The sequence below is a fragment of the Sciurus carolinensis genome, chromosome 2, assembly GCF_902686445.1.
Source record: "Sciurus carolinensis chromosome 2, mSciCar1.2, whole genome shotgun sequence".
Lineage (NCBI taxonomy): Eukaryota > Metazoa > Chordata > Mammalia > Rodentia > Sciuridae > Sciurus > Sciurus carolinensis.
The window spans coordinates 17,354,926-17,368,718 of record NC_062214.1 but is presented as its reverse complement, the minus strand read 5'-3'; the positions used below and the strand labels follow the sequence as shown (position 1 = coordinate 17,368,718).

The window sequence follows — 13,793 nt, the reverse complement described above, 5'->3', positions numbered from 1 at the left end:
GTGAGGACATGCCCCCTATAAATTTAAAGCTATTTTCTGTTCCTACAGTGTGGAGGGCAGCCTGTCCCCACCCTGACTTCCGTTGGTCAGTTAATGACTCTGGAATCAGTCCCAAGTGCTCAAAACCCAGCTCTCTCACCGACCAGGTAGATGACTGGGCAAGTTGTTTAGCCTCTCCGAGCCTCAGCTCTCCCATACATATGGCAGTAACATCAAAGAGTCATTGTGGGGGGTGGATGGGGAAGACAGCCATAAAGTCCTTTGAACAAAACCCATGCACAGAAAGTGCTTAGTCAATATGCACAGTCACCATAGAGAATATAAAATACCTGGTTTTCATTTGAGTTCCAGAAAGCCTTGATTTCTCTCTTTCCATCCAGTGGGGCCGGTATTCCTCCCTCATTGGCTATTCAACAGCAGTAAAAAGACTTGAAATAGAACAGGCGGTGTTAAGCATTTGACATTAATCATTTCAATCAACACCACCAACAACCCATTAGGTGCCAATTATAAAGATCCCCATTTAGGAAACAAGCTTGGAAGGAGGTAGGGGTATTGTTCCCTCTTCTCCTGGGCAGCTGTCTCTGCACAGCCTCTGCTCCCCCTTCCTTCTCCTCATCCTAGCTTCTCTTTGCCCTCCTGGGCTTGGGGTAGGGCTGAGCCAGAACTTAACCCGTCGAGGCTGTTTGAGCAGCACCAACCTGTCAAGCCATCCTGATTCCATTTCCATACTGACATCATGGAATATCTTGGTAGGACCCAGTGCCCAACTGACCCTTCCCTCATTTCCCATCTCATCCCACAGGTACCTTGTGAACATGGCGGCCACTGCAGCATGAGTTCCTTGAGCTTAGGGATTGGGTTACAGGAGCAGTGAAGACAGAGCGAGAACCATAATCCTATCACTGGGCTGGGTGAGTTCCAGTCTGACCTAAGAAGTAAATCTGTGGTTTCCAGACCAGGCAGATGAACAATGATTTTTGCAAGAAACCATTTTAATGTGTAACTGAATCAAGCATAAAGTTTTCCAGAGGGCGTTAACACTTTTTTAAGTGATCTGTTTTTCCCAGTGCCAGATTTTCTAACTGCAATTTCTTCACTCGATTCTGGTCTCTGAGGTAGAGAAGTCCAACTGGTGTCAAAAAGCTGGAACTGGGTGCTGTCTCCTTCACTTAATGTGACCATGGGGTCTAGCTCCTGCGCTCTGTGGCAGACGAGAGCCTTGGCAGCCTCCGTTAGCTCTTGCTAGGCAGATTAGATGCAGTCTTCCTCTACCCAGCTCTCAGGATGCCATGAAGACAAAATGAGGCCACTTATGGCAAACACACAAAACCCTCGACCAGTGTACTAGCCCAACTGCCGCTATTCTGCCCTCACACAAGTAGGCAGGATGTACTGTGACAGGGCTTAAGGTAAAGAACAAAACCAAGATTCTTCACTGCTTTGTCTAGGAAGGCTCCCTAAGTCTTAGAGATCTGCTGCCTGTACTAATACTTTACCTGGTAAGTGGTAGCAGAGGACCGTAAGGCTTTACTGCAACAATGCCCCATCCATCTTTCAGGTCATTTGTGTACCCATCTGTTGGTACCTGGTAGGGACCCAAAACGGTGAGGCCTGGGTAAGCATCTTGCTCAGTCTTAACAAGGCTTCAGCGCTTTCCAGCACTGCCTCCCACAACACTTCTGGGGCCGAGGAGCCATGCTTCCCAAAGCTAAGGACCACAAATTCTCAAAGTCCTGAGAATTTCAGTTACTGAGGTGTTCCTGTGTCATAGGGACCTGCTCCAACCCACGGAAGTGTAGTTCCCTCAGAAGTCCCAGGTGTGGGCTGAAGGGTTACTTCTGGTATGGGGTTTAAGGAAGTACCATTGGCAGGGTATCAGCTGGGCGCTTCCAGACCTGGGTCTGGAGCAGGAAGCTGTGCTGCCAACTTCCTTCCATGGCATGTTCTAACCTGGTGCTTGGGTAGTCCAAAAGAGGTCAGGCCAGCCCCCAAGAATGGACAGTCAGCAAGCCCTCAATAGGGTAGCCAGCATGAACTAGGCACCCAGGAAAGATTGTTCAAGTGCATATGATTCATCCATAAAATGCCCAGGCAGCAAGAGACACCCGAGTGTCATTGAACTTCTCAAATACAAATTTGACTTTTAAACTTTTTTTTTTTTAAATCCAGGATCAAGACCACAGATAATTTATTGTGTAAGACATGGGGTGAAGAATGATCAAGGAAAGTTATGGCTGCGAGTGACATGGAATTAGATGAAAAGGCTCAAGTTTGCTGAAGAGTTTAAATTTGGCTTTTGCTCTTTGAAACGTCAAAGTAATCATAAGAAGCACTTACGCCTTACAGAGCAAATAATCCACAGAGTGTCAGTTTCATTTTGCAAACAGGGTCACAACAGCAGTCAAACAGAAGCCTAAACACCCGAGAGTTAACATACAGGTTTGATAAGCTACAAGAAGGGATAGCGCATGCCGTGGTGAGTTCTTACTTCAGATCCACGTGGACCCTGGGACCTACTGGAGGTTTAAGTGGAACCTGGGGAAAGCAGCTTTCCATACAAAACAACAACAACACGAGGACAACAAAGAGAACCAGACTCTGCTGGGTGTCTATAATACTCATTTGCAGTAAGGCTTTCAAGATACAGGAATTTTTATAGCATTTGTATTTTAAGGATTTAGGGCAAATACATTTTTTTTCTACTTGATAAAAAGAAAATTAGTACTTAAAAGGTTCAAAAATATATTGATTGAGTGATTTCTTTTTACATAAATAAATTATATTGATTTTTAGGATTTAACAGCTGAAAAAACCCTTTCTGCTTCCACTGGAGGCAAAACTGAACAAAATGTTAGTTAAATAGAGCAGCATTTCTAAGAAATCTGTTGTCAGCATTATAGACCATCTACACTACAAGAATGCCATTAAATAGGATTTATTCAATTATCAGATTCTTTCTTCTTATAGGATCAGTTATAGTACTTCTAGTTTATATCTCTGATTCATAAAACTGGGACTCCACTTTTTGAAAATACATCTGATTCATTTTTTTCAGTCACGATTTAACAGACTTCTTTGAGATGCTCATTTTAACATTTACATAATTTATAATCCAAATGTATAAAAGACAATGACAAAAGCATCATAAATAAATAATGCGAACTGAAATAGTTATGCCAAACTTTTGGACCTTCTGATAAATTAGCAAAACTGTAAGAGCAACAGTAAAAAAATACAGTAAATTGTGACAACAAAAAGTGAAACTGGTACTAGTAACACTTGCAGTATTTTCGTGACCCTGTGCCCCCAGAGTGCTGAGCGGCGAGCTGTCCATGGAGAGGAGCCCATGGGGGGACGTGGCATGAGTGGGAAGGTGAACAAAAGCTGGAAGTGCTGCTGGGCGGGCTCTTCCCTGCTCAGTTCCTAGACACGGGGCAGCTGCGGAAGGAGCAGCAGTCCTGGCTGACTGATCATTTGGAATCTGGGTCCAACTGTCAGATATAAACAGAGTAGAGAAACAATGGAGAGGGGGAAAACCTTTTCACAGTTGTAGCGTAACAGGTGGTACATGTGTTCTGACAACCTTAAATAACCCTGACAGACCCTAACAAGTGTTGAGCAACCACCTTCCTGCAGGCCCTGGAAAGCCTTGTTCTTGGTGAAGGAAACAAAACTCCACTAGGATTCTTTAAACACAGGCAAATTAGTGGCTCCAGACGTTCTTGGGAGCCTGAGGGGAGAGCAGGGTGCGAATCGTGTGCTGTGCAGCAGCGAGTGGCATGTGGAGTGAGCACCCTGCCCTGCCCTGCTGCTGCTGGCAGTGACTCAGGTATCTGAAGCTTTCTCAGATTCATCTTTCAACTGCAGAGAGCAGGGCAGTATGTATATGTAAAATCACGCCTGATCAGCCAGTATTTCTTCTTGCTGCAGGTATCCGAGAAATAATGAAGGGGGAAATTATTACTAGTAAGGTTTTTGTTTTTTTAATAAAGAAATCAATGTGTGCAATTTTAGCCATTAGTTATACAGTTTGGACTATACTACTCAGTAATCATGATAAAACAGGGACACATTTTAACTAAAAAATATGCACTGGCACTTCCTTTTTCTGTGCTTTTTGGTTTCCTTGTTACATTCTTCCTATTTGACCTACCTCATGGACAAGAGAGCTCCTCTGTTCTTCAGCCCTTCAATGGTAAATCCCTAGACAGCTTTCTTTTTCATTTTCTTCCTAAGTGGGAAACTTGGACAAGAAGGGGATAGGGCGTGTCACCAGTACTGTATTAACTATGCTTGCTGGAATGAACAACTGGATAACAGAATGAGAATCGTGCCTCCTAGACTAGGTAGACAACACTTATCTAACGAAGTGGCAAGACCCTGCAACTATTAACATCTGTTACCATAGTTTTCATACAGGAAATTAGGTAGGTCATATTACTTATGGAAACACAGGTTCTTATGAAGGTGAAGTGAGGGAAGTAACAAACCTTTATGGGATAAGAAACTTACAAGTCACAATAATTTCTTAAATGAAAAAGTTCTAATTGGTGTCGTTGCTGGAGTCTTTCAGTCCCCCTTCCCCAGCCTGTGCCATGTGTTCTCTCTCTGGGGGCAAAGGGGCACTGGACTCAGTGTAGTTCTGATCACTGCCTGGCTCCCTTTCGCACCCAGGAGCAGGCTCTGGGTTAGGGTTCGGGGTGTCCCCTTTTGTTTTCTTCTTCTTTCTCTTCTGGTTCTCTAGACCGACCATTTCAGAGTGTCTGGCCTGCTGCATGGCTGGCAAAGCCATGCCCATGCCAGGGGAGAGAAACATGGATGGGTAAACAAGTCCAGGAGACACTCCTGGGATGAGAAATGGGTTAAAAGCCACAGGACTACTAGCAGTTATTGTGGGTTCAGACTGATCAGAAAACGGACTAGGACCAGGCTTGTCTTCAGCTACCATGTCAGTTTTTACATCATGGCTGCTTGGCTTGTCCTCTGCAGTCTTTTCAGTGGCTGATGTGCCACTTTTCGTTGTGCTTGAGAGAGACGCTGGAGCAGGGGACGTGCAGGCAGTCGCCATAGGTGAGTTGAGGAGTCCTCCAACACCAAACATCTGGGGCACTGCGGCCATTCCCGGCAGCATCATGGGCAGCATGCTCAGGGTGCTCTTGACCTCTTCACCTGTAGGCATGGTGGCAAAGCCAGCTGGGAAGCCCACCAGCCCTGTGAGGGGGATGCCTGGCATATTCCTCACATTCTGCAATCCCACCAGGTCCATCCCGGCAATAAGCCCGTTCATGAACAGTGGCCCCATTCCAGAGGGAGAGTCTGCCACAATGGCGGGAGCTTTCAGGAGTTCACTCCGAGGCCGTCTCCCCCTCCTGCGGGGGCCTGCATCCCGGAGAACAGGCTCAGCCAGGGTGTGGTTGAATTTGTTTTCTGGAAGAAACCCCTGTAAAAGAAAAAAGAAACATCAGGTGCTGATGGTCACTAGATGGCAGGTAAGTGGCTGGAGGTGATGACTGGGCTCTGCAGTGGCCTAGCTTGTCCCCCTATCCATGAAAGGCTCCCGGTGAGAGGAGTGTCTCTTGCCCGTGCTGATAGCACGTGGTGGTTTGGGGACAACCAGGGTGCCTGCCACTGCCAGCATTTCCAACACTCACTGTGAGAAGCTGGCAGAGGTGGGAGCCGCAGACCAGCACTGAAGACAACCTGAGTCTCACGGAGAGACCCTCATGGCTGGGACCCCTTCACCAGATGCAACATTCCCCTTCCTCATGACACAGGAAGGTTTATATTGAGCAACAAAGCAGAGTACGTAAGACAGGGTTTAGAAGCCAGCAGACCTGAGGTTAAGTGCTGACTGCAACCCATTGGCTGTGGGGTTCAAGACAGGTCAGTTAACCTGACAGTTTTAATGAAAAAGGACATTGATCCCTATCTGGGTTTAACACATCACCTGGCCTACAGGAAGCAGCGTTTGCTTGGGACATTATTTACTAATTTTGTGTGTGCTCCACTCTCCTCTGGATCCTGAGCTTCTGGAAGGCATGAGTGTAGGCAACAAGGAGGCGTACACATGGGTTGAAGAAATGAAGGAACTCTGAAACACTGGGAGGGAATGCCATCCAACTTAGTGATGTTCTGGTTTCCCTAAGAGAGAACACTTATTTTTCGTTGTCTTTGAAGGTTTATTCCTTGACTTTATTAATAAGCAAGGAGCTCTGGGGTCTGCATTTCTGCTCATAAGGGCTGGCAATGTTGTGTGGCATTGCACACCTGGACCCTTCCCATCAGGAGGATCATGCCATACAGAATCACAGGGAAGCAGACTGCCTTAACAGTGGCAGTGAGCAGGAGGCAGCATGGTGACGGGAGAGCTTGAGCTGCAGCCCCACACCACCTTCACCTGAGAAGGTGGCTCAGGAGCTCTGTGGGGCAGCTGGGAACCTGCTCCCTGGAGCACACAGTTTGGCTGGGGAGAGGTAATTAGATAAACCATTGCAATTACGATGAGTCTATCTCTGAACTTAACAGATGCTGTGACGACACACCTTTCTCTACTGCCCTCCATCTCTCACTGCGCTCAGATTTACCATGCTATGTGTGCTCACAGGACTAAAAACGGTGACTTACAGTTGTGTTTTTGAGAAGTCTTGGTCTTTGCTCATACAGTGGAGCATAAAGAGACAGTGCCTCGTAAGGCAGCCACCCCTTCCCAGCCAGACTGAAGTGCAGTGACACAGCCAGGTGTCTCCCTCCTCAGGTCTCATCATGAAGCCAGTGTTACTTTACCACCTTCCTCGATTCCAGCAATGGTGGGTGAGGTTGTTCAGAGTGGCCGTGATGGGTTTTGACACCGGATCTGTACTGGGGACATGGGTCACCCTCAGGCTAGAATGCAGACTTTGAAGAGCCTTGCAAGGTAAGACAGACTTACTTGGCCACAGTGCCACAGTGCCAACCTCCTCCTCTCTCCTTTATTTTTTGGTACCAGGGATTGAACCCAGGGGAACTTAACCACTGTGTCACATCCCAGTCCGTTTTATTTTTTATTTTGAGACAGGGCCTCACTAAGCTGCTTAGGTCCTCGCTAAGTTGCTGAGGCTGGTTTGAACTTGTGATCCTCCTGCCTCAGCCTCCTGAGCAGCTGGGATTCCAGGTGTGTGCCACTATGCCCAGCTGAGCTCACCTATCTCTATGAACTGCATCTGGTGCCTTCTTAGAACTCTCCTGTGTGCAAGTGACTTCCCTTTTCAAAAGTCTGAAGTGAGTATGGATCTGGCCAGCCCACCAACCTCATATTGCTGAGAATCAGGCAGGGACCTGGCCCACACACTTGGGGCAAGATAGGAGGTGCAGGTCCTCCGAAGAGACACCAGAAAGATGAGAAAAAAATCCCATTTTTAGGGTCTGGAGTCCTAGAACACATGGAGACAGAAGTCAGGAAAGATGAGGTAGCCAAGGGCTGAGATCAAGAGAAGTTAAAAAATCTATTTACTATGTTCCTAAGGACTGACTTAATGTACTTCAGTTCAGCTCGGCACTTCATTAGTTTCATTGACTCTCTTCTTCCAAAACTATTAGAGAGGTAAAATTCTCGGAAAACTTAGCAGAGGTTAAGTGAAGTCAGTCAACTGTAGAAAGTTAAGGGTCATATGTTTTCTCTAATAGAGAGGAAAAAGGAAAAACAAAGGTGGGGTGGATCTCCTAAAAATCAAAGGGAGATCAGTGGAGGAAAGGGACTAAGAGGTGGGAGGCCGGGAGGAGAGGGGAGTGCTGGAGAGTGAATACTGGCCAAACTGTATTGTTACACTGTGTGCATGTACAAGTGGGTGAGGACAGATTCCATCAGTATGTTCAACTGTAATGCAACAATAAAAAATGTGTCGGGGGGAAGAAGGCAGTGTTTTGCTTTAGGGCAGTTGAAGGATTTGCTGGTGACACTGGTTTTGGGTCTCAGAGACCTATGAGGACAAGTGGTGGAGAGCTCTGAAAGGAGGGGACACATCCATTGCCCCAGCAGTGAGTGGTCAGTGCAGGGAATCTGGCATGGGGTGGCTCAGGAGGGGGTGGTGGTAAGAGGAAGAGCAGCAGGAGGAATGCCAGCTGCCACAAAAGAAGTATCTGCCGTGTGTCAGGCACTCGTCCAAGGCTCCACATCACCTCAACGAACCACCACATAGGCTAGAGTCAGTCCTATTAGCATGGTGGCTTCTCAGAGGGCTTAGACTCGTGCGTGAAAATGTGTATATCTGAATATTTCCAAGTCCCCAGTTATTTTTGAAGTCCTACATATGTCCTTCAATTTGCTACAGAATATTCAGAAAAAACCAGTTCATCACAGACAAAAGTTTCATGATGGCAATTTTGAGGGGAAAACTTTTCTCAAAAAGGCTTGGGCAAGGTGTGGTGGCACACACCTTTTTAATCCAAGCGACTTGAGAGGCTGAGGCAAGAGGGTCGCTATGTTCGAGGTCAGCCTTAGCAACTTAGCAAGGCCCTAAGCAACTTTGTGAGACCTTGTCTGAAAATAAAAAATAAAAAGGGCTGCAGATGTATTCAGTGGTAAAGCACCTCTGGTTTCAATCCCCAGTAGTGAAAAAAAAAGAGCCTTGGTATGGCAGAGCTGGAACAAACCGCTCAGTCCTGTCTGTTTTTCCTTTCCTTTCACAGAGGGGCAAGGACTGGTCTGGGCACAGCTGGTTAGGGACAGAGGAGGCCAGTGCCCACTATGCCATGCCACATCCCTTGTATTCCCAACATGACCAGTTGCCTGCAATGTCCTATGCTGGACAAGTGCCTGCTTTGGCTCTGGGGACAATCACTAGGAAGAAAGTCCTGGCTGGTTCTTGTTTCTAAAGAGACAGAGTTCCTAAGAGCCAGGCATGGTGGTACACAGCTCCCAGTGACTTGGGAGGCTGGGCAGAAGGATCGTAAGTTGAGGCCAGCTTTAGCAATTTAGGGAGGCCCAAAGCAACTTAGCAGGACCCTGTCTCAAAATAAAAAAAAGGGCTGGGGATGTGGCTCAGTGGTCAAGTACCCCTGGGTTCAATTCCCAATACAAAAACTAACAAACCAAAAAGGAGACAGTAATCTGTTGGATGGGGCCAGGTTAAAAGGATGATTTCCCACCAGTCTGTCTTGCACTCAACGATGCAAACCACCTTGTTCTGACCCAGCCACTCTATGTACATCACAGAATCTTGGGCCTTGCTGGCACATGACCTCTGCCAGGGACGCTGGTCAGGGTAAGCACAACCCATCTCTACCCTTCTCTGAGGCTCTTTCCTGTGGCCCACCAACACCTGAGAGCTGGGGAATATCTTTTCCCTTCTCCCCGACACATGTTCCCATTCTCTGCTCATAACTCTCCACTGGGAAGGACATGGTCAATCTCGGAAATCTTTGTTAGGGAGGAAATTAAGCCCAGGGACTTGAGGAATAACACTCCACCTTATTTTCAAACAATTGCTGTAATAGGATCTTTACAATGACAGGGTACCTAGGATGATTCATCTCATTTAAAACCAGCCAATGCCCCGCAGGACCTCTGGCCTCCCAGGTTCTGTCCCTTAGTGCATGGAGCACTCCTCATGAAACATCCTTTCCCTTCTCAGAAATGAGAGCTTGCTATGAAGTCACAGCACTGGTCTTCTTTTCCTGTTAGGCCTGGAGAGCAGTAGCAGAGGCTCAGGGTCAGAGAACTCTTCAGTCACAGCACAGCAAGAGCTGTGCTGGCAGAGGAAGGTGGTGCTCACCACTTCCGGTGCAGGGAGCGTCACTCTAGCCAGCCAGCTGCTGCCCACCCTAGGTAGGTGCTCCTCCCAGCAGCTTGGCGACCACACACAGCGGGCAAATCGGGCTTTGGCAGTTCTCCCTACGGGTAATTACACCTCCTTCCTCTTCCAGGGGAAGCCTGGAGAGGGCAGACAGAGCAAAGAGGAGGAGAGTGTAGGGTTCAAGCTACACTGAAGGCAGAGTGGCTTTCCCAGGTGATGGCACAAGCATTCCGGCCCCCAGACATGCTCTTTAATATCTGGCAGCATCTATTCCAGCTCTAAAACTCTGGGGTAGATATAAGAGAAGGGTGGTGACCAAAGCTTCCTTGTTTTTCCCAGGAAGGTGGGTAGGTTCATCCAACAAATACTGAGTTAAGAGAGACCTAACAACCAAACGCAATGTGTGGCTCCTCCTTAAAAATCCTACAACCAAACCAAACCAAACCAGAACAGAAAAACTGGCTCTAAAATACATTTTTTGAATAACTGGAAAAATCTGAGTATAGATATCAGATCTATATTAATATTCACATTTGATAACGGCAATAATTATGTAGGAAAATGTTCTCAGGCAATGCATACCAAATTATTTGGGAGTGTCAGATGTCTCAAAAACCCCAAAAAACTATATATACATGAAATACATATATATGTACAATTGACATAAGAACTATATAAAGCATGAGTGTATATACACATAGTTAATGAGCATCCACTAGGTACTGGGCACTGGCCTTCCATGCAGTGTGTGTAATGCCAAGTCTGAGAACTTCATCCAGCCACACAGCAGGAAAGGGTATTATGAGCTCAAAGGAAGTAAGGCAATTCCTTATGGAATTCTAATGTAATCCTAGAAAAAGTAGTAGAGTTTCCTTATGGCCTCACCATTTGCATCCTCCCCAAATTCAAATGTTGAAATTCTACCCTCAAAGGTGAGGAGAGGAGAGGTGAGGACTCTGGGATAACTCACAGGGGCCAAGCCATGTTCATGGGATTAGTGTTCTCCTAAGAAACCTCACAAGTGCTCCATGTGAGAACATAGCAAGATGTCTACATGTGAGAACTGAGCCCTCACCAGACACTGAATCTGCAGGCATCTTGACTTTGGACTTCCCAGCCTTCAGAACTTTGAGAAATTTCTGTTGTTTATAAGTCTTTTGTTACAGCAGCCTGAATAGACTGAGTTTCATGCCCTGGACAGTTTGGATCCCAGGAGGAGCTGTGGGAGACACATGACCCACCTGGAGTCAAGATGAGCATGTGGCCCTGCTCCTGCTGGGAAGGCTGAGCAGAACAGAGATCAGGAGGACAAGTGCTTCCTATTCCTGCCTTAGTGCACAGAAACGGCCTCTGAGCAAGGAATGTGCATATTTATTAATAAAGAAGCGAAAGGCCATCTCTGGAAAGAGGCTGGCTTGCAAGAACAGTTTAGAAATGGGTTTTCTGAGCTGAAGATGGTGGTACACTCCTGTAATCCCAGTGGCTCAGGAGGCTGAGGGAGGAGGATCACAAATTCAAAGTCAGTATTAGCAACTTAGCAATTTAGTTAGACTCTGTCTCAAAATAAAAAACAAAAAGGGTTAGGGATGTGGTTCAGTGGTTAAGTTCCCCTGGGTTCAATCCCTGGTACCACAAAACAAAACAAAACAAAAAACAAAAAGAAACGGGGCTTCCTGGCAATAGTGCCTACAGAGGAGGAATGAACACTAATTTCCAGGGAATATGAGTTAAACCACTAGATATGCAGAGAGTAATGAGAAAGCCAAAAGGGAAACCACATGGCTTTTATGACACGTGTGTAAACCAAAAGCTGAGGAACCACAAGAAGACAAGGACTGGAGGTTTTCACCTGATGACTTCACTGAGACACTTGCTGTTTGCTGAAACACAAAAGGAAGGGTGAGGAAAGATGGATGGGAAAGAATGGATCAACTTTAGACAAGAGTAGCCTAAGAAAAGGCTGGTGAAGACATTTTTTAAGAATAAAGAGGGGAAAGGATGGCTTTTCCAATGTGTCAAATTTAGGGGACTGAGTCCAGGTCTCCCTCCAAGTGTCTGTGGTAGAGGATGCAGATGAGTGAGAACAATTGTCTGTGGAGCTGCTGGGAGAGTGACAAAATGAGTGACAAATTTCCTTGGAACATTAAGTAACAACTCCTCTACACAAGGAGGAAATGACTAGGATGGGTGGTCTTTTTGCGGCCTAAAATAAGAAATTGCACTTAGGAATCCCACCAAGAAGGGAACCATCCTCAGGGAAGTTGCAGCTGGCAGGAGTGCTGGAGAGAGTGTTCAGGAGAACTTGAGTTCAAGGAACAGCACATCCCCCAGGGGACTGAAGCTCCTGTTTGGGCAGGATGCACTTTGAGGAGGTTAAAAGCTCAATGATGTGCAATTTGTCCACGCTCAACATGTTTTCAATTGAAGTATTACTACTGCCCCCTAGAGGTTATGACTTTTCTTTTCTAAATCTGTACTCATCTGTAAATTGAAACAAACTCAGATTCCTTGTACACCAAGTACTCTGCAGATGGCCCTGAAGTCCCTTCCAGTCTCATGACTGTAGTAGGAAAGGGCAGGGCTTGGAACCAGTTGTTTTTCCCTGTCAGTGGGGGTGCTCTAGGAGGAAGTATCTTAAATGGTAGTCAAAAATGTACATGAAAAATTAAAATTTCCATCATGACATTTGTTAAAACACTGGAAAAAGACTGCTGTGGGGCGGGCATTAAGGTTTCTTTTCTCTTATAACTCAAAAAATAGAAAAAAAAAATGAAGCTTTGGAATTATTTAACAGTTGTTTAAGAGGTAAAGGTTAAAAACAAATGACTATGGGGAGTCACACTGCTACTCAAAAATGCCCTAGGGACCACTTAGCACTGGTCATCAGTTTTCTGTGCTGGCCTCTTGTCCTCTGGAAAAATGTTGCCCAACTATCCACTTCCAGCTGGGGTTTTGCCTCAAGTATGCAAAGCAGGGCTCGACCAGGGCATTCTCCCCACACCCACCCCATGACCTCTTCCTACCCTCAGTCCTGGCTCCTTAGGGACAGCAGGAACCCTCTCTTCTCCACTCAGAGAGCTGATGTCTAATTTTCCAGGTTCTTTACAGCGTGGCCTCCTCTGCTTCGGTTTGTCTGAAAAATTCTAAGAGGCAATTGAGACCAGTATTACAAAACACTGTGCAAGTCTGACGAGGGCAGTGCTTTTCAGTTGGTTCTGCTATTTTCCCACTGATGGCCCTCTGCATAGGACCCCACCACAGCCCTCACTGAGGCTTTCTTTTCTTGAAGGACCAGCAGTCCTGTAGCCAGCTGGAAACAGGCTGTGCAGGCCCTGGGCCCTCCAGAGTAGAGTGCCTGAGCTGACCACTAGCTTCCCAGGGCACTGGTGAATCCCTAGCCTTGGGATCTGTCCCTGCCCACTGCTACCTGCCTGCTGCCTTTGTCTGTCTCTGGCGATTGTACACCTGTGAATTGTTTTCTTTTCCTGTGTGCTCTCTACTATTCATCTTATTAGTCTTCCAGATGTACCCAGGACAAAGACAGTGTGTGTGTGTGTGGGGGGGGGTAAATGAGCAAGTAAGAAAAGAGAAATCAAGACAAAAAATATCAGTGCTCAGGAGCCCTCCTAAAGATTCCTAACCAGGACTTGGAATATAAGCAGCAAAGTGATCTGAAGGAAAGCTCCCAAAGCAGCAAATGTAAACTCAGGACAGACCCCCCCACAAAAAGGGAAAAAGTTATAATGTATTAACTTGGAAAATTTTCATCAAGTGGTAGTTTATGCAACCTCAAGACTTCTCTGTGAGCATGTGATATTATGTGGTTGATTTTGGGGTTGAACTTTGAACTTTGAACTTTGACAAGTTCTATCCTGTTAATTTTGCACGTTGACTTCTTGGCATAGTATTCTGACATGGACCCCAATTTCTGTTACTGAAGGATTTTACCAAATTTAAACATAAAAAACCCCAAAATGAACTGTAATATGATGTTTCTGAGTCAACACAGATTTCTCCCCA

General features: G+C 46.3%; 1 protein-coding gene across 1 annotated transcript in view; it reads right to left on the bottom strand.

Moving 5' to 3' along the window:
• Window positions 1-1,601: 1,601 nt before the first annotated feature.
• The window catches only part of Chd6 (chromodomain helicase DNA binding protein 6), a 206,508-nt gene continuing 194,316 nt past the window's right edge, over window positions 1,602-13,793 (bottom strand). The window contains 2 exon segments of the mRNA XM_047538643.1: window positions 1,602-5,443; window positions 12,797-12,916. Of these exon segments, the coding sequence (XP_047394599.1) occupies window positions 4,547-5,443; window positions 12,797-12,916 (1,017 nt within the window). The 3' untranslated portion in view covers window positions 1,602-4,546.